This window comes from Mercenaria mercenaria, chromosome 15 (genome assembly GCF_021730395.1).
Source record: "Mercenaria mercenaria strain notata chromosome 15, MADL_Memer_1, whole genome shotgun sequence".
Taxonomy (NCBI): domain Eukaryota; kingdom Metazoa; phylum Mollusca; class Bivalvia; order Venerida; family Veneridae; genus Mercenaria; species Mercenaria mercenaria.
Genome location: NC_069375.1, coordinates 55,942,853 through 55,963,778, shown reverse-complemented (window position 1 = coordinate 55,963,778; position 20,926 = coordinate 55,942,853). Strand labels below are relative to the sequence as shown.

Here is a 20,926-nt window from a genome sequence, read left to right as displayed (position 1 = left end):
TTCCCAAGAAAGATTGCAGCAGACTAGCCCGAATACTCAAGAGTTATACTTTCAATTAATTCAATTTTTGTTACATGCAATGGAATCTTGCATATTGTTTTAGTCATGGTGTATCAAGCCAGTTTTGCCAAATAAATTAGTAAGAATTACTCGAGTTTTGGTTATTCCTCGCTTGCTTATGTAGTTTGAGTATAAAATATTTATTCGTAAGCACAATTCTTACATATAGAATTACATATACAAATATGATATATATGTAGGAGAGTCTTAAGGCCAGACCGCGGGAGCCGGTCTGTCAATGTATGCATCTAGGGACGCGTAACTTCCCTACTATTGATTGATAATCAGATACTCGTACAAAACACCCACGCTACGAGCCTCGTTATATTCAGATGAAACCTGGAAAGCGGACAGGACCGGGATGGATGATGACCGCTGCCTTAGGTTGTATCTTTTATGTAAATAAAATACTGTTACGTGCCAGAGTACACTAATAGGGCGTCTTGGTAGCGCTTTAAGTACACGGTGCCTCACTGGAACTAGAGTTCAATGATGAAGAAGGGGCTACTTGGCAAGTCAACAGACGACGATAAACGATAAATATTGTGAACGTTCGTTAACTTGCCGGTGCTAAGCTGTAATGCCTTCACGGTCTACAGCATTCTCAGGATTAGGGATTGACTTCCACAAATTAAGATAACAAAGTACTACTAATGAGAAAAAAAACAAAACAAAATGAGATGTTTTATAAATGTGCAACGTTTATTTTAAAGGGTCCTAACAATAAAGGCTTCAAAGTATGATAAAACAAATAGCGATAAAACAGAACCGTAAAATCTGTTTGACTAAAAGTCCGACGAGATAAATTTCTAACGAACACACGAAAGGGGCTGCCTATGACCGACCCGAAAGTTACAGGTGCCGAAAATAAACCTACTTGAGGATGTAACACTTAAGAAATGCCAAGAAAAATATTATGTATGATCTAGTAACTCTAAATACTTGATATGATTGCAAAAATCTAAGTAGATAAAAATTCTGAAAAAAGCTGCTAAAACAACAGCACAATAAAACAGCTGTACTTTTACTGAAGGCTTCCTGAAATTATTTAATTTAATAATTAAATTAAATGAAAAAAGGAAGTAATAACGTCTGTAACTTTTTTTAATCAAAGTGGAAGTGCCGAATAAAGGTCGATCAAGGCCTATTATATCGAAACAATTCCAACAAATCCCACAGTACCTGGAGGCTTGTTTGAAGGGGTGCCTAAAGGAAACCCTCCACTGTTGAAAACTTCTCACCAGGTTGTATAACCGATACAACAAAGTGTTACATTACAAGACGGCACACGAACATTATAATAAAAAGCTATACATCATTCCTATTAAAAAAATCTAAAAGTTACGGCTAACAATTCACAACAATTCAATTTTAGCGCCAAGCAAACTCAGTATAAAAATAGTGACTTGCGCACTTGCTTAAAGAGCGTGTCGTCGTACAAGTTAAAAAGAGAATCGGAACACGATGTCCGCAAGAAAAAACAAGGAAGTGATTTAAGAATGACATAATTAACAATAATTCACGATAAAGCAATAACAAAATGATTCTAAGTTAACAGAGACGTCAAAGGTAATGAAACATTTGAAATGAAAGTCAAGCTTGCAGAAATGTCAGCATTTTGCATTTCTTTTTGTTATTAATAATGGACATTGATTTTATTCTTGGTTCCTTTTACTCCGACCTGAAGGTTCATATATCCGCAATTTCCTTGTCCTCCACATTTCGCACAGTATCCAGATTCGTCTAAATCTGGACACGGACAACTGCATTCTTTTGATAGTTGATAGTATTGTTGTCTCCCTCGATAATTATAGTAGACGTTTTTCTTATGATATTAGTGGCGGGTGTGAGTCCTGTAACAAAAAGAAACATTGATTTTGTTATTTAAATGATAAGTTGGCGGCAAAGATACTGACACGCATTACAGTGCTTGTATTAAATTCATACTGTAATAACCGTTTTGCCATTTATCTATCAAAATCCGGTTAAAATGACTTACAGGCGTATACTATCAGTTGTTGTTAATTTATATGATAATGCTGTTGCAGTTACATTATTTTTTATTCAAATAAATGTATTACAGTTTGTTGTTATAGCTGCACCATGGTATGGCTTTTATACATACTGGTATTGAAAAAAGTAATGCAGATAAACAATGTCAAAATCTTTATTCTTGATATTATAGTAATAAAATGTTATGATAGTCATCGGTTTCCAAAATTAAAATTTGTAAATGTTAAGCCGCTTTTTAAAAAAAAAGACTTACAGCCTAAAATATTTTTAAGTTACTGATGACTTTCTAGTAGAGCAGATGCCAAACGCAGTACGTTAGAGGCACAAAGATCATATTTAAAACGGCAACTGATCGATACTTTGTTCACTACAAACGGAATGAATAAACAGTATGGGTCATTCTCACTTAATGACGCAATAATGCTAAATTCATCCACTCATGAAATCTTTAGGTCAATTAAAACATCTTAAAATATACTTGAAATTTTGTACTTAGTCTCTCATAATAGTCTCTTCTTTATCTGAAAAAGTTCCTACAGCAAACCTAATTCACGTGCTATCTTAATTTTTTTGTCTACTGATCCTCATCTCAATGTATTTCATCCTATGCTTACCCTGTACATGTAACACTAAAGTGGTTAACCTAACGTATTTTAGTACCACTTTCATAAGAGTTTTTATGGGTTTAGTATGAGGATTACATCCACTTGTATATATAGCTAATGCAACACTTACTTTTGGTAAAGTATCTTTACAATTACTTACTGAACACTTTTAATAATTATTAAAACACGGTTGTGATGTAATCCTTTGTTAGTTTTGTCCATTATATAGGTTATTGTACCGATGCCGCTCTATTCACACGATTATTTTGCTATACCTGTCCATTATTAACCTGTAACTGTCCATTCTTAAAATAATGGATACTTTCAGAATGGACAGGTACAGGTTAATAATGGACAGGTATAGTAATAACCTTGTACGTTGAGAGGTGCGAGTACATCAACCTATGAAATTCGAAAGTTTCGAAATATAAACTGCAACGTTTTTTTTTCAAATTTTGTAGCTGCAATAAAAAAAACCTGAAGGGGAACGTATGATTTTAACCCAAATCGCCCCACAAATTATCAGTCAAATGAAAATCAAACAATGTGCCAAAAGTAAATCTTCAACCGTTAGAAAGTAGTAAAGTCCTCTTTGTGTACTCTTGAATCGCAATAGAAAAGTATCGCAGATATACACTTGATATGGCACTTTCAGTCGAAAATAGATGATAATAAAACAAGACCTGTCGGAGGACAGCAACGCTCGTCTATTCAACAGTTTTGTCAATAGAATGAATATTAAAGTCGAAAAGGGGGGCATCTTTTTGTAAAATTGCAAAAATGGTTATGGAACCTGTGCTATCAGCTCATGACAATGGACAATTGTGCAAGTTTCAATCCATTCTATTAGAAGGTACTGAGATACCAGCTTACATACAAAAAATAACCAACAACTGCATAGTCGAAAAAAATAGCATAAGTTTGTAAAAATGCAATATAGAGGTATGACATCTGAGCACTGCATATCAGATCATCACAGTGAACAAGTGTGTGACGTTTTAATCCATTTCTATTCGTAGGTACTGAAATACCAGGTTACATATAAAACCTTAATAAAAAAATTCTAAGTCGTAAAAGGGGCACAGTTTTATACAAAAAAGAGTTATGGGACCTATGCAGCGTAAGCCAATTTCTCACTGTGAATAAGGTTCATGTAAAGTGTTTTGAAACTGTCCCTCAGGTGAATTTTTGGTTTATGTTTTTAGGCATCATAGATCTTTGTTTTTCATAAAATGTATACAAAACTGTTCAGAATAAGTAGAAGTGTCTTTCAAGAGAAGAGTTATATTTGGAATAATAAATTTTCTCTTACTAGTATATCACATGTACTTTGCTCGTCCACATTCTGTTTTGTAGAAAATATCAAACTTTCTTTTCAAAACTATTTTGAACATTATGTCGTTATTTGTTGTGTGCCTAACATATTTTCTTTGTTTGTTTGTTTTGGGTTTAACGCCGTTTTTCAACAGTATTTCAGTCATGTAACGGCGGGTAGTTAACCTAACCTTATTTGAAAATTCCACGGTGGCGCGATGGTCTAGAGGGTTTGACCGAAAGCTCCTTCTCGGTCTGTGGAACGGAAGGGTATCGGTTCAAATCCCACCTAGATACATTTTATTCTTTTATTGTGGTAAACATGTCATTTTAATGCCATTTGGGTAAAGGTCAAGGTCACAATTACTAAAACTTTATTTAAGTTAAGGTCTGTAAAGTCAAAAGTAAAAGATTCTCAGTGCGAGATAAATCAGTTGAAAAATTCAGAAAGTGATCGACAAGTACAGGTCGGGAAAGTGATGGAAGAAAATGAAAAACTTAAAATAAGGAATAAAGAACTTAATGAAAAAATCTGTAATAATTACGACAGACTCAAGTATAACGAGTATCAGCTTAACGAATTAGAACAATATACAAGAAGAAACAGCATCCGTATATACGGTATAGATAACGAAAATAAATACGAAACCCGTGAAGAATCAGAGAAAAAGGTACAACATATTTTTAAAGACCACTTAGGCATTGACACACTAAGCTGTGCAGACATTTAGTGTGGATGGGAATAGACCGGCAATATGCAAATTTGTGTATTGCACCCACAAACTCAAAGTGATTGCTGCAAGGAGAATATTAAAGGGGTCAAATCGTGTAATTAGGGAAGACCTCACGTTGAAAAATGCAAGACTGCTCGAAAAGCTTTCTGGACAGGAGGAAGTTTAAACCTGCTGGTCCGATGAAGGAAAAATCATAGCAATATTAAACAATGGAAAGAAAATAAAAGTTGACTCATACACAGACTTAGCAAAATCACTTTTAGACAGTTAAGTAATTAAACGTTTTAACAAAACTTTACATGAAAAGAATATTTTTCATGGTGATGGTCATACAGACAAATACGGATGTTAGTTTTCAAAGCTGTACTATTTAAGCTTTTTTTGTGCAACATTACACGAAATGGTAATATTTTCACAGTGATAGCCATACAGATAGATACTTAAAATAGTGTTCAAAGCTGCACACTTTATGGGGTTTTTTTGTGCTACACTTTACGAAATGGTTGCTTTATCACACGCAGAGAAATACTGATTTTAGTGTTCATTTTATCAAAGTTGTACACTTTAGGTTTGGGTAGTATGATAATTATTACAACAAGAGCGCCGCCAAGCGGGGCAATATACGCTCGAAGGCTTACATAATAGGATGGGAGCAAAATTTTAAGAACTTGACTGTTGCAGCCCCAAAGGACTGGAACAACAAAAGGAAAACTTCAAAAAACAAATCTAAGTCCACAAAAAAATATTCAAAGTCTACAAAAAAATCCTTATCAGGTACAGGTATGTAAAAATACACCTTAAAATTGGAGGTACCATCCATGTTGTACCACAGAAAAGTGGTCTCGGTTTTTCCCTACAGCCAATAATAAAAAAGTTTCAAAATAAGCTATTTATAGTAACATAAAAGGGAAGTAATTAAAAAAAAAATATTGTAAGTACAAAAAAGAGATCTGCCAAATAAAAACAAGAGCACTGCAATGCAGAGCAATATACACAAAGCAAAATCATATATGACCTTTGACCCTCAAGTGTGACCTTGACCTTGAAGCGAGTCATCCGGAACATGCGCTCTGCACATCGTTACAATGTGATGAACATTTCTGCCAAGTTTCTTTGAAATCCTTCCAGCAGTTCAAGAGTTACAGAGCGGACACGAAACAAACTGATATGACTTTTGACCCCTAAGTGTGACCTTGACCTTGAAGCAAGTCATCCGGAACATGCGCTCTGCGCGTCGTCATGGTGTGGTGAACATTTGTGTCAAGTTTATTTGAAATCCTTCAAGGAGTTCAAGAGTTACAGAGCGGACATGAAACAAACTGATATGACTTTTGACCCCTAAGTGTGACCTTGACCTTGAAGCAAGTCATCCGGAACATGCACTCTGCACGTCATCTCGGTGTGGTGAACATTTGTGTCAAGTTTCTTTGAAATCTTTCAAGGGGTTCAAGAGTTACAGAGCGGACACGAAACAAACTGATATGACCTTTGACTCCTAAGTGTGACCTTGACCTTGAAGCGAGACATCCAAAACATGCGCTCTGCACATCGTCTCGGTGTGGTGAACATTTGTGTAAAGTTTCCTTGAAATCCTTCAAGGGGTTCAAGAGTTACAGAGCGGACACGAAATTGCTAACGGACAGACGGACGGACGGACACCAGCGTCATAACATAATACGTCCCTTCGGGCGTATAAAAAGGATGCTTTTTAAGTGATAGTAACGTGACATACAAATATTACTTTTAGTATTCAAAGTTGTACAATGTCCTTTTTGTGCTACATTATAAGTAAGGGATGCCTTTTCATGGTAACAGTCATAAAAGACAGAATGATACTGAATTGAGTGTTCAAAGCTGTAGACTTGAAGTTTTTTTGTGCTATATTACATATAACAGTTGCTTTTTCATGAATAGTCATACAGACAAATGTTGATTTTAGTGTTCAAAGCAGTACACTTCCGGTTTTTGGTACTACATTACATGAAACTGCTACTTTTTTATCGAAAGCCATACAGATAAATACTGATTTTAGCTGTACACATTAGTTTTTTTTGTACTACATTACATGAAACGGCTCCTTTGCCATGTTGAGAGCCTTACAGACAAAATGAATGCTGATTTTATTGGTCAAAGCTGTACACTTTAGTTTCTTGTACCAAATTACATGAAACGGTTACGTTTTATAACAATATGCAGAGTTGTACACTTAAAGTATTTTCTGTGCATGAAACGACTGCTGGTTCACGGCGATAGCTATGCAGAAAAATACTTAAAATAGTTATGTTGTTAGCTGTACACTTAAAGTATTGGTGCAACATTACATTAAAATGTTGATTTTTAAAGTGATAGACATACATATAAATACTGATTTTTATTTTCAAAGCTACACACTTAAAAGTATTTTTGTGCTACATTACATGGAGCAGTTGCTTTTCACAGTGATGGTCATACAGTTAAGTACTGATTTAAATGTTCAAAGCGGTACACTTTAAAAAAAATAAACAGAGAAATGCTGATTTCAGTGTTCATTTTATCAAAGTTGTACACTTTAAGTTTTTTTCTTGTGCTACATTAGTTACAAAACGATTGCTTTTCTAACGTTATAGCGATAAGCCACACAAATACTGATTTTAGTATTCAAAGTTTAATATACACTTTTATGTCTTCTTTTGTGCTATATTACGTATACGGTTGCTTTTTATGCTGATAGCTGTACAGACAAATGCTGCTTTTAGTGTTTAAAGCTGTACGCTTTAATTCTTATACTACATTACATGATACGTTTTTGTTGTTTTCTTTACGAAGATAACCATATTTACAAATACTACTTTTTCGTGGCGACCGACAAATACTGATTTTAGTGTTCAAAGATGTACATTTGGAATTCTTTTATTTCGTGCTACATTACATGACATGGTTGCTTTTTCATGGTAATAGCCATACAGACAAATGCTTATACCAGTGTTCAAAGATGTACACTTTAATTTTTTTTACTTCATTATATGAAACGGTCTCTTTTTACAACTATAACCATACAGACAAATACCGACTTCAATGTGAAAAGTTGTGCACTTGAAATTGTTTTTGTATGTGTGTGTGTGTGTGTGTGTGCGTACGTGCGTGCGTGTGCGCGTGTGTGTTTGTGTGTGTGTGTGTGTGTGTGTGTGTTTTGCGCGCGCGCGTGCGCAACATTACATAACACGGTTGCTTTTTAAAGATAGAGAAACAGATACCTAATTAAGTGTTCAAAGCTGTACAATTAAAGCTTTTTGTGTTACATTATATGAAACAACTGCTTTTTCATTGATTCTAGTTTTCAAAGATGTACGCTTCAATATTTTTCCAAGTTGTACACAAAGTTTTTAATTGATATGTTACATGAAACGGTTGCTTTATCACAGTGATAGCCAAACAGATAAATACTGATGGAAGTGATTTTATGCAAATTTTCCGGTGTGCTTTTCACATAGACAATGTCGTGATTACATGAAACAGTTGCTTTTTAATAGAAAGACACACATATACTGAATTTAGTGTTCAAAGATGACTCTTGAATTATTTTCTGTGCTACATTACATGACATGGTTGCTTTATTAAAGGTAGACAAACATGTACTGCATTTAGTGTTCAAAGCTGTACAATTGAAGTTATGTTTGCTACATTACATGACAATGCTTTGTCATTGATTCTTGTCATACAGACAATTTTTTAATATTGATTAGTACACCTTTTGTGAGACATTACTATATGTCAATTCATATAGACAAGGCTATGTATATAGACAGGTTAGTGATTATATTGCTCAAACTTGTACACAAGTATTTTTTGTGTCTGTTAGACATACACACAATAGAATTTGAATAGCCGCGGAGCAGGGCTTTAAGGGCCGGTGTGTGTAGCATTGGTCTGCTGATGCGTCAAGTGTTGTTTACTGTGTGTTGTGTGCTTGTCATCTTCCGCTTACAGCCTCCACCGCTGGCTAGCCTTCTGGTGAACAAGAAGCCGACTGTGTAAGTCTTTCCTGCCAGTACATATCCTCTTTGCAGACAAGCCCTTTTGCAGTGCCTCCCAGTTGGCGCCACACGGTAACGGAGCACCTTGCGGCTTCAGGTAGAACTGCAGGGGACTCGGAGGAGGTCTGCCTCCAGACATGTGGTATGCCAGGTCCAACGGTGTGTGGACACGCCCGATGCCTATGAACAGACCCGCAGCTATGGGACAAATAGCTCCTGTGTTTTCAGGATAGGGTTTTAACACGGAACTAAGGGTTAGGTACCCCGAAAGAAACCTAGAGAGTTAAAGACAGAGGTGCTGGGCCATTGGCACTCTCTTAACGAACCACAGCATCATGCAATATCGCTATGACTACACATCCATCCGGTATTCAACAATGTTGTGCTTCGCGTACGAGAAGAAGAAGTGCGGGGGTTTTTTTGTAGGTTTCTTCTAAAATATCGCAGGGATACTGATAAACACCTGTGGTACTACAACTGATATATGGATATGTCTAGTTGTTAGAATGTACCACTGTATATTTATGCATGACTATCATTAATGTATGATTATTATTCAGAACAAATATAATCAAGGTAGCTGATATTTAAATGATACAGTTTAAACAAAATGTGAATATTAGTTCAGTAAGATGTTAATACATAAATTCATAGCTTGTTAGATATGATATAAAACACACAGACTTCAATTTAATTTATTCTTTCATTATTTTTTCAATATCACTGTTTCAACGAATGTGCAAGGATTAGGGGGTAGCAGAAAGATGAAAGATGTCTCTTTAATTACTTAAAAGGGAAAATAATATAATGTATACTCTCTACAAGACACACACTTCATTGATAAAGAAGTTAATTATATTCGTACACAGTGTAGATATACAGGTGAATTCTTTTATATCATTGAATAAGTACAAATGTATAAATACGTATATATTACGGTGTACTAACTTGGCTGTACATTTTTAAAAAGCTTTTAAATTACTAAAAGTTTTTATGCTTATAAAAGTTAGTATGTAAATATAAGGAAGTTCTTAAATATTTTAGCTATTTGTGAATAGATTATAGTCTCATATTTCTGATTAGAAAGGTTAGCATGTTTTAATATCTGATGTTATTTTAATATGTATTATGTATAATTATCATGCAAAGTGAGACTTAAATAAACATATCTTATCTTATCTTACGATTGTTATTTCAGTAACTATTATAGAAAGTCACGAGGGGTAGAAATATTTATAAACAACATTTCTTGAATTCAAATTTAAAAGTTGTGAAACAGGTCAAAATTGCAATTTACTTATCCTGCACGCTTGCAAGCATAACAACTATTGATATCACTGTTATTTGCCTATATGGCACAAATAGAGATGAACCAAAAATTTTTCACAAAAAATATTAAAGATAAGATTTTACAGCTTGATAATGCATGTAATGTGGTAGGTGTCTATAATTTAGTTTTAAATCCAAATACTGATTATTTTAATTATATAAATATAAATAATCTCAAAGCACAAGACGTTGTCCTTGGAATTATACTAGAATGTAATCTAACTGACAGCTGGAGGGAGCAAAATATGGAAGAAAAAATATAGTTATTACTTAGTTTAATAGAAATCCAATTAAGAAAGCTTGACTAGACTTTTTCATAATCTCTTATAATCCTTTTACAGATATGAGTAAGATTGCAATTGAGCCGAGATAAAGAACGGATCATTCACTAATAAGAATTCTATTAGGTAAATTTAAAAAGGGTAAATCTTGTTGGAAATTTAATAATTCGCTGTTAGACATTCACTATGTCGAGCAATTTAAAAAGCTTATTAACAAAATTAAAATACAATACGCGTCAGATATGCAACGTACAGACAAGACTTTAGAAAAAATAAGACATGAAAATATAAAATTTTATATAGATGATAAATTATTTTTGAAACTGTTTTAATGGAAATAAGGGGAAAAACTATATGGTCTTCCTCTTATAAAAAGAAACATGAAGACAAACGGCTAGACAAACTTTTGGTAAAAAATGAAGCTGTAGAAAAACAAAATGATATTGATTGCCCTCTGTTAGAAGTACAAAAGTAAGAATTGTCCGAAATTAGAAGTAAGAAAATGCAAGGATTTCTGAGGGAGAAAAGCCTTCAAAATAGTTTTTAAACTTAGAGAATAAAAGCTTTATATCTAAATAAATGAACTCTTTATACTTTTCTTCTGGGTTATTATCAATGAGTCAAACAGAAATTTTGAAACAAGTAGAAAGCCATTATAAAAATTTATATGCTTTTAAATAGACGGAAAATATTGAGCGTAATATTATAATCAGCGTTATGATATAGTTTTACATAAACTGAATGAAGAAAAAAAAAACTAAGTCTCGAACGTCATCTGAATTATAATGAACTGTTGACAAGCTTGAACAAATGTCAAATGACTCTTCCCAAGGCAGCAGTGGTTTTACAAAAGCATTCTTTAAATGTATTTGGAATGATATTTGTCATTTTCTAGTCAGGTCAATTAATCATGTTTTTGACACAGAACAATTATCAGTTTCTTTTAAGCAGAGGTCATAACCTGCATTCCAAAAGAAGATAAATATAAACAGTACATAAAAAATGGCGGTCTATTTCTTTGTTAGATGTCTCTTACAAAATTGCGCCTTAAAAGATTTTCTAAAGAAGCTTATAAGTGAAGATCAAACAGGCTTCTTGTCTGTAAGATATACAGGCGATAGCATAAGACTAATTTATGAAATTATGCATTTTACAGATGAGCATCAGGTCCCAGGAATGATATTGTGATTTATCTTGTTATGGCTTTTGATTCCCTATCTTGGTCTTTTATGTATAAAGTGTTAGATGTCTTTAATTTAGGGGAATGTTTTATAAAATGGGTAAAATTGTTTTATAACATATACAGTCTTGTGTTACAATAAATGGACATCTTTCTGACTGGTTTAATGTTCAACGTAGTTGCCGTCAGGGCGATCCGTTATCCCCCTATATCTTTACACTATGTGCAAATTCTTAGAATACTTTTTAAAACAAGATGACCATGATGGTCCTGAATCGCTGACTTTCTCCACATGACCCAATTTTCATGAAGATCCATTGAAAAATATGGCTTCTAGAGAGGTCACAAGGTTTTTCTATTATTCGACCTAATGACCTAGTTTTTGAAGGCACATGACCCAGTTTTGAACATGACCTAGATATTATCAAGGTGAACATTCTCACCAATTTTCATGAAGATCTCATGAAGAGTATGGCCTCTAGAGAGGTCACAAGGTTTTTCTATTTTTATACCTACTGACCTAGATTCGACCACACGTGACCCAGTTTCAAATTTTATCTAGATATCATCAAGGTGAACATTCAGACAAATTTTCATGAAGATCCATTGAAAAATATGGCCTCTAAAGTGGTCAAAAACGTTTATCTATTTTTAGACCTACTGACCTAGGTTTTGAACGCAGTTGACCCAGTTTCGAAACTGATCTAGATATCATCAAGATGAATATTCAGACCAACTTTCATAAAGATCCCATGAAAAATATGGCCTCTAGAGAGGTCACAAGGTTTTTATATTATTTGACCTACTGACCTAGTTTTTGATTACACGTGACCCAGTTTCAAACTTGACCTAGATATCATCAAGATGAATATTCTGACCAATTTTTATGAAGATCCATTGAAAAATATGGCCTCTAGAGAGGTCACAAGGTTTTTCTATTTTTAAACTTACTGACCTAGTTTTTGACTGCAGTTGACCCAGTTCCGAATTTGACCTAGATATCATCAAGGTGAACATTTTGACTAATTTTCATGAAGATCTTTTGAAATATATGGCCTCTAAAGAGGTCACAATGTTTTTCTATTTTTAGACCTACTGACCTAGTTTTTGATGGCACGTAACCCAGTTTCGAACTTGACCTAGATATCATCAAGGTGAACATTCTGACCAACTTTCATAAAGATTCCATGAAAAATGTGACTTCTAGAGTGGTCACAAGCAAAAGTTTACGGACGCACGCACGGACGCACGCACGGAAGTTCTAACGAAACGATATTTATGTGACACCCCCATTGTTCTCTCTATTGTTCTAACAGTCACAAAAAAAAGAAAAAGGTCACATAAACAGAACGGAATGAATGACATCAAAGAGAAAGTACCGTTATGCAGTCACTTAACCATCATTTCGCGGGCACGGACCGACGACGGACGCCGCGCGATCACAAAAGCTCACCATGTCACTTTGTGACAGGTGAGCTAAAAAAACTCAATATAAAAGGAATAAAGTTAGATAATGTAGAATTTCTGTTGTCTCAGTATGCAACTATAATACAACTATAATGCTAGATTGATCTGAGAAGTCTCTATACTACACCATGCAAACTTTTAAATTTTATGCTAAGATTTCAGGTTTAAAAGTTAACATGGAGAGAACAAAAGTATTATGGATAGGTTCAAAGAAAGGCAGTAATCTTAGAATTTGTCCAGAACTTGATTTACATTGGGAATTGAAATGTTTTAAACTGCTTAGTGTCAATTTTACAATAAATTTAAATGAAATTGTTAATGCTAACACTATCTCACCAAAGAGGAAGAAATTAAAAGATTATTCACCCAATGGTCAAAAAGAATAATCGCACCAATTGGAAAAAAATGTTGTTATTAAGGTATTAGGCCCCTAATGGTAATGTTTAAAAAATGGCATTTGCTTGGTATATTCTTACAGCTGACCGTGTTTTACATTGTGTTGCAAATTTTTTTACACTTTTACCATGCCGTTTTTTATAAATTTTGTGTAATTTATGGTATATCCTCAAGCTCAAATGGCGAAAAATTTCAAAGTGATGGCCTTTATCTAAAACGTTTACAGAGAATTCATTATACCATTATTTTTCATAAAAGAAACATCAAACTATTGGTAAACAATTATAAAACTTAAAATAAAACTGTCAATATCATTTTTCTAGGATGCTTCAAGTAAACGGGTTTAATGCGACAGAATTCTAACTCCCACAATATGTAATCTAAAGATTGAAGGCAAAATAAAGAACTTTTACCGTATGTAACTCAGTATTTTTAAAGATGTCTAACTCTACCCCTTCTGTTTCAGAGGTAAATTCACTTTGAACAGCAAGAAATCGCTTATCAAATGATTTTTTCCCACTTTTATGCAATAAATCAATAACAAGTCTTGAAAGAAGTGAAAACGTATTAGATAAAAAGGAAATTAAGAGGAGAAAAATTTGGTCCCAGTGGAGCTTGAACCGACCCCCCCCCCCCCCCCCCCCACTCCCCTCCAGCCCCTCCACACATATAGACACCCTAAAACTTGCAGTCAAAGTAGGTTTATGGTATGAACTGAATACTCTTCAAAAAGAAGGTACTCTATTATGGGCCTAATACCTTAAGACATTAGCTTTATCAAAACATAATCACCTTATTTTGAGTTTACCAAATCCAAAGTCAGATATTTTGAAATCAATACAAAATTCTTTCTTTAATTTTTTTTTATGGAATTCAGGACCAGGTAAGATAAAGAGAGATATTGTAACTGAAAGTTTTGACTATTGAGGACTTAGACTAGTGAATATACAAATATTTATGACATCCTTAAAATGACTTGGATGAGAAGATTAATGACATATAATACCAAGTACTTCAATTTTATAAAGGAGATATTTCCTTTACTTTTAAACTTTAGTAAGTTTGGTGATGACTATTTGAAAATTAAAATTCAAGCAGATAAAATCCAGTTTCGGAAAGATTTTTTTCAAGGACTAATATTTCTCACTACGCAACATCCAAAGACATGAAATGAAATTTGTTTTCTGCCTGTTTGGCATAACTCTATGTTTAAAATAGGTGGCACTAGTTTTTGTTACTTAAGATTTGTAAATACAGGAGTAATTCTAGAGAAAGACTTTCTGAACAGTGATGGCAACTTGTATTCTTATAATGATTGCTCAAACAAATATAATATAAACACAAACTTTTTACAGTACCAAAATATTATTAAATCTTTTAGAGCGTTTCTAGCTAACATGGCTTTTCCACACTTAGGGAAAAAGGAAGAAAATCATTTAAAAAATTTGCCAATAAAACTAATTAATAACCAAAAGAAAGTTTGCAGATACATTTATGACTACGTCTTATATTATATTTAAATATACTTCTCAATTCAAAAAGAAAATGGAATGATGAACTTCATTTACATGCCAATTTCAATTGTAAATACACATACAAACTTTCTTTCAAAATTACCAAAGATTCAAAATAACAGTGGTTTCAGTATAAAATCGATCGTAGGATTCTTTCAACAAATTACTTACTACAAACAGGTATGCCCAGGGGCAGAATGTCGAACCCGCCAGCTGTCAAGGGTGACCTTTACCTTGAACCTAGAGACCTGCTTCTTGCGCATGACACTCCGTCTCATAATAGAGAACATTCATGCCAAGTTACATCAAAATTCCATCATGCATGAAGACGAAATGCTTAGGACAAACTTCAATTTGACTTTAGACCTCCAACTGTGACCTTGACGTTTGAGATAGGAACATGGGCTTTGCGCATGACACGCCTTCTCATTGAGGTAAACATTCATGCCAAATATAAACAAAACTGGTTCATGCATGTCAAAGTTATGGTCCGGACAAAATCGGACGGACGGACTCACGCACGGACGGACGCACGCAGATACATTGAAAGTGGCGACTATATCGAGTTCACCGCAAGCGGGCTCGACAAAAATGAAAATTAAAAATTAAAACCGGTGTTCCTTTTGTGGAAATTAAACTAAATCCATTAAACATCTTTTTTTTTTAATTATCAGTTAACGAACACTTAGATGTCAAAATGTCAAAAGGTGGATTAACTTAAAATGTTCGGATGTGAATACAACTGGTCAATAGCAGACATAATTCTAGGTAGTGAAAAATTAGATAAAGCAAACATAAATCTTATTTTCTTGACCAAATTCAATATATATCGTTGTAAATTTAAAAACTCAGGTCCAAGTTTACAATTATTATTACAATGTATTGAAAAAAGAATTTAATTTACTTTTACAGACTGTGTTATACAATGCAATGAAAGAAAACAAGGTACCTAAGTTTGATAGAAAATGGAGCGAATATATGGCATTGATTACAAATCAGAATTAATATTTTATTCTTTGTTTTTATAGAGGCCTGGGGATCCCTCGATACTGCACCCTTCCTTTTTTTCGTGTGCTCGCTTTTATATTAGTGTGTATATAACACTGAAGCCTGATAAATAACATTTCTCCAGACTGCATGATGACATTCAGCCTTTTGTTTATTCTTTTCTATTTTTTCCCTTTTATTGTAATACAAAGTATCTTGTATGATGAAGGACAATCTGGATTTGAAAATAAGTAAGAAAAGTGTTTTCTCCCGTTATTGAAAAAAAAACCCTATAAGTCCTATCATCTTAGTCTTGCATTTCGAATTTCGTTCTTTTTCTTTGTGCGTGTGTTTTTTTTTTTTTTTTTTTTTTTTTTTTTTGGCTTTTCCCTTTTCGCAAGACTTGTTTCATTTTTAACAAAAATTTCTAATCTAAAATTTATCACTTCTTATAGGATATATTTGATATTGATACTGTTCATAATTTGAAAACTAAAAATGGTATTACATATTATTGATATTAGCAAACTGAATTATCTCGCTTATATTATTTATTGACAATATAAGAATAGATTCACTACTGTTGATGTGCTATCTTTCATACAATATATGTAGTACATGGTAACAAGAAATAGATGTCATCAATTTGTATATGTATTTTTTTTTTTCTGAAAATAAACTGGGTTACCCTCTTTGGTGCCTGAAAAAAGTTATTTTTTGTCAATGTGATCATCAAAAAGGTGGTTTCCGCTTTATTATTTTAGTTTGGACTTACTTAATGCAACCAAACTTTGTGTACAGCAAGCTTATCTGAAGGATTACTTTTATTTTTATTTTAGATGATGTTTGGGATCACTGTTACTTAGATAGAAAAATTGTTTCCACTCAATATCTTTAGTTTGGGTATACTATAATAGTATATTTGATATATTGATAGCTTTTATCAAACACAAATGTTAGGAATGTATTTTGGGTCGCCTGAGTCAGGGTCAATGTCATTTTAACTTAAAATAGAAAATGGGGTCATAATTGAAAAAAAATAGGTCTTTGTGCTGTGGAACTTAAGTATGTCGGTTAAAAATCCCACTGAGATCCAACAATTCATTTTTTCCTTTTTCTTTTTTGTTGTAATTTTAATGTCATTGTGTAACTAAAAATAGAAAAATGGGGACTGGCTTTGGATTGTATTTTGGGTCATTGTTACAAAAAATAGGAAATAACCTATTTTGTGTTAAGGTAGCTTTTATTAAAGAATCATAAATTATATAGAGCAATAACACATGTACTTTTCTTATGCTTGTACTTTTGAATGGCATGACTGGATGCAGTCAGATATGTATAAAAGAACATGACCCTTTTTCAAAACGAGCCTGTTGGAGTGATGCATTGTTTGAAATTTGGTTTCCGTGGAATTTACACTTGTATCATAGCTCGGTGTTTTTTCTTAACAAATTTGGTGCAGGTAAATCGTATACACTGAGCGCTGGGTGCGGTAACTAAAAGTGTGCAGGTATTAAATACTCGCACGCTAGTTACCGCACTGTTGGATAGGAAAGTATGCCAGCGTGTATGGGCGTGTCTCTAAAAGCAAACAGCGAAGTACATTGTATTGATTTTCTGCGCTCGCATTGGTTTATTTTGCCCGAGCTTTACACATTTGTAAAGCAAGGATTTTAAGTACTCACTGAACTGCTGTATATGGCAATGCGGAACGCCTACTGAACTACCATATACGGATGGCTATGATACAAAACAGAAAGAGCATTAAAACGCTCGGGTAAACGATTTATACTCGGGGGCTACGCCCCCTCGTACAAATCGTTTACCCTTGAGCTCTTTCTATTACTTGTCTTGTTTCTGGTTTAAGGTAAAAGCGCAAACAAGCGCACTGTTTGGACACACTTGAGAAAGTTCTATCCAAAATGCAACTGTCCAGTTATGGTGAAGAATCATAAGGTGGTTCTTGTGAAGCAGTTATTTAGACTTATTTTGTTATGTTACTCTAGTTGGCCAAATATGCACCTAAATGTAAAGCAGATTGCAAACTTTTACTTCAGGCGAAATCGCAAGCATTTTAATGATGCGTGAGAAGATTTGTTTACACAACTTCTGAAGGCTTGAGCCTAATCATGCTAATTATGATTATAACTTAATTAATTATAATTATTTAACAGATCTGAAATAATTGAAAGTAATTAATAATTGAGACAAAAGTCAATTAAAATAATTGTAATTAATTAATTACTGACTCAGATTTGACCAATTATTGACAATTAAATCTAATTATTCGTTATTATTGTGCCTCATCTATTAGTGCTCAGGTGAAATTTCACACTGTAAAGTAGTCAGTTTATACCTATTGTGCTAGAAATAACAAAGTGTCAACATCTTTTGTATTCTTTTATCACTTGCAGCTTTAAGGTGCATTTCTGGTCTGTAATAACTTTAATTGTGGTTGCTACACAAAAGCTGTCCTTTGCATTTCTTTTTGTCAGAAAATATTGTATTGCTAAAATAATGTATCAGTATTTGATAGTAATTTATTCTTGATGAAAAAATATCAGGGAAACAAGTTTTTGTCCAGTACTGTTTACCAGTATGAAATAATTTTAAGTAACTGAAAAGCGATTTCTGAGTGAATGCATTAGTGTCACTTAATATAGTACAGAGGCCAGCTTGTAGGAAAAACATTATTAGTCTTGTTTGCTTAGGCACACCATGAACTTGGCTGCATTGAAACGTTTTATTTTGCCAATAGAATCCAGTGGAAATTTTAAGGCATGATTAAAACTAATGATGAAAATTAATTATCATTAATTCCTTATCCGGAATAATTGTAATTAATTATTTTTTTGTAATTTAATTGATAAGATTGTCAGAATAATTGTAATTAATCAATGTACAGTCAAACCTGTGTTAAAGACCACCTCTGAACAGAGACCACCTGACTCTAAAGACCACATGTTTTGTTTCTCATTGTAACATTTACAGTGTATTCTAACCCGTGAATAAAGACCACCTCCCAATAGAGACAATATTTTGGCTCTCCCAAGGGTGGTCTTTATAGACAGGTTTGACTGTATAAAATAAGTACACATAACCCTCACTTCTGATATTGCCCAGATATCGAGTCCTTTTGTTTTAATACTAGATACATTATATTTTCGAGCAGCTAAAGATTAGGTTGTTCACAAAATGTTATTTCAATTCGAGTCTTTCATTTACCATTTTCTGTTATTCAGTTAAACATTGACTTAAGAAATGTAACATAACTTACCTTGTGCCATTAAAGAATTGCCAGATACAGGATTTGGGTTATTGTAGTTTCCGAAAAGCGGATTTTGAGGATATCCATTCATCTGCATTGTACCTGCATAATAATTTCACCTGTATAATACCTTCAGATAGACGAGTTATTTTCTAAGGCAAGCCATTATAAAATTGCGTTTGCATTAACAAATATAGTTTCCAATAATATATAACATTAATCAAGTATTCCTTGTTGAAATGGAATATATATCTAGTAGTGTTGCGAAGCTAGCATAACTTACGAGGGTAATACAGAAAAGATTCAGACTGTCCATATGAAATACAGAAAGACTTGTATTTAAGCATACTGCTTACAACAGTCCCTCGAAATATTCACCCTGGACAGAACGCACTTTTCCATCCAGGCAACTAGACATGAAAGTTGTATCATTTATTGTTTTTATTTCATGAATATAGACTTAAGAAATGTAACTCAGCTCTCGGTGAACTTACCTTGTCCTGGATATGGAGAATTGTTGTATCCGGGTTGCATTTGAGGCGAATATCCAACCATCGGCATAGTACCTGCAAAACAATTTTACCTTTACTATACTTTCAAATAGATGAAGGGTTATTTCCTAGTGCAAACCATTAGAAATTTTCGTTTGCTTTCAAAAAACGGACGCATTAATGAGTGTCGAATTGTATGCTAGATTTCTGAAATGTACTTGTACTTTAGATAATTATTTAAAAGACATTGGCAAAATGATGAAAATGTAAGTGATACGTTAGAAAAAAATTTAACTGTTCGAAACAGAAGGTTCTATTGTATTATTATTACATGTTTCAATTGTATTACATGTATTATAATTTATTGTTTTTATTTTATGAATATTGACTTAGGAAATGTTACTCAGCTCTCGGTGAACTTACCTTGTCCTGGATATGGTGGATTGTACCATCCGAACTGCATTTGAGGCGAATATCTAGCCATCGCCATAGTACCTGCAAAACAATTTTACCTGTATTATACAATGTACTTTCAGATAGATATACTTAAGGTAATTGTTTAAAGACATTGGCAAAACGATAAAAATGTAAGTGGTGCGTTAGAAGATTTTCAGCTGTATTTGTAACTTCTGATATTTTCAGATATCGAGTTTTTCTTATAATATTACACACTGTTACAGTGATATTTTCATGGCACTAGAGGCAAGTTTGTTCACAATTCGTTATTCATATGCATGCTTTTCATTTGAAAAGCCTTGTGTTTAGAGAACCATATGGTAGCCTGGCTTTTAGCCAAATATATCATTCTCGTTAAAAAGTAGTCGTTATAAATACGATGTCATTATTATTATTATTATTATTATTGTTGTTGTTGTTGTTGTTGTTGTTGTTGAATATTGACTTTGTAAATTTAGTAGGTTTCATCAAAGGCTGAATGCCGTATCCGGACTGCTTTGGACAAGAAAGTCCGTTCGTCGGCGCGGTACCTGCACATCAATATTACCTGTATATTACTTTCAGACAGGTGTTGGGTTATTTCTTAGGTCAAACTCTTTCAATATGTTTGTGCTTTCACAAAGTTGCATCTATTAAAGATGTTCGAGTTATTTTGAATATTTATTGTTAAAATGGAAAGCATAATTGATAAAGTTACGAAAATAGAACGCCAATGTCATATCAGCTTCGTATTTATCTGAAAAAAAAATTGAAATGTTTGGTACATCTTTAGGCTTCTTTCCCCGCTCGTTGAAGTTCCAAAAAGGCATATTTTCATT

The 20,926-nt window shown here is 33.5% G+C and overlaps 1 protein-coding gene across 1 annotated transcript; it reads right to left on the bottom strand.

Annotated features, from left to right (window-relative positions):
• Positions 1–741: 741 nt before the first annotated feature.
• Positions 742–20,157, bottom strand: LOC128549091 (uncharacterized). The gene is made up of 4 exons (XM_053525312.1): positions 20,076–20,157; positions 19,656–19,727; positions 19,171–19,263; positions 742–1,913 (listed from the first exon to the last, which is right to left on the bottom strand). The coding sequence occupies exons 1-4, from the start codon at positions 20,140–20,142 to the stop codon at positions 1,804–1,806; spliced, it is 342 nt and encodes a 113-aa protein (XP_053381287.1). The 5' UTR covers positions 20,143–20,157; the 3' UTR covers positions 742–1,803.
• Positions 20,158–20,926: the final 769 nt, after the last annotated feature.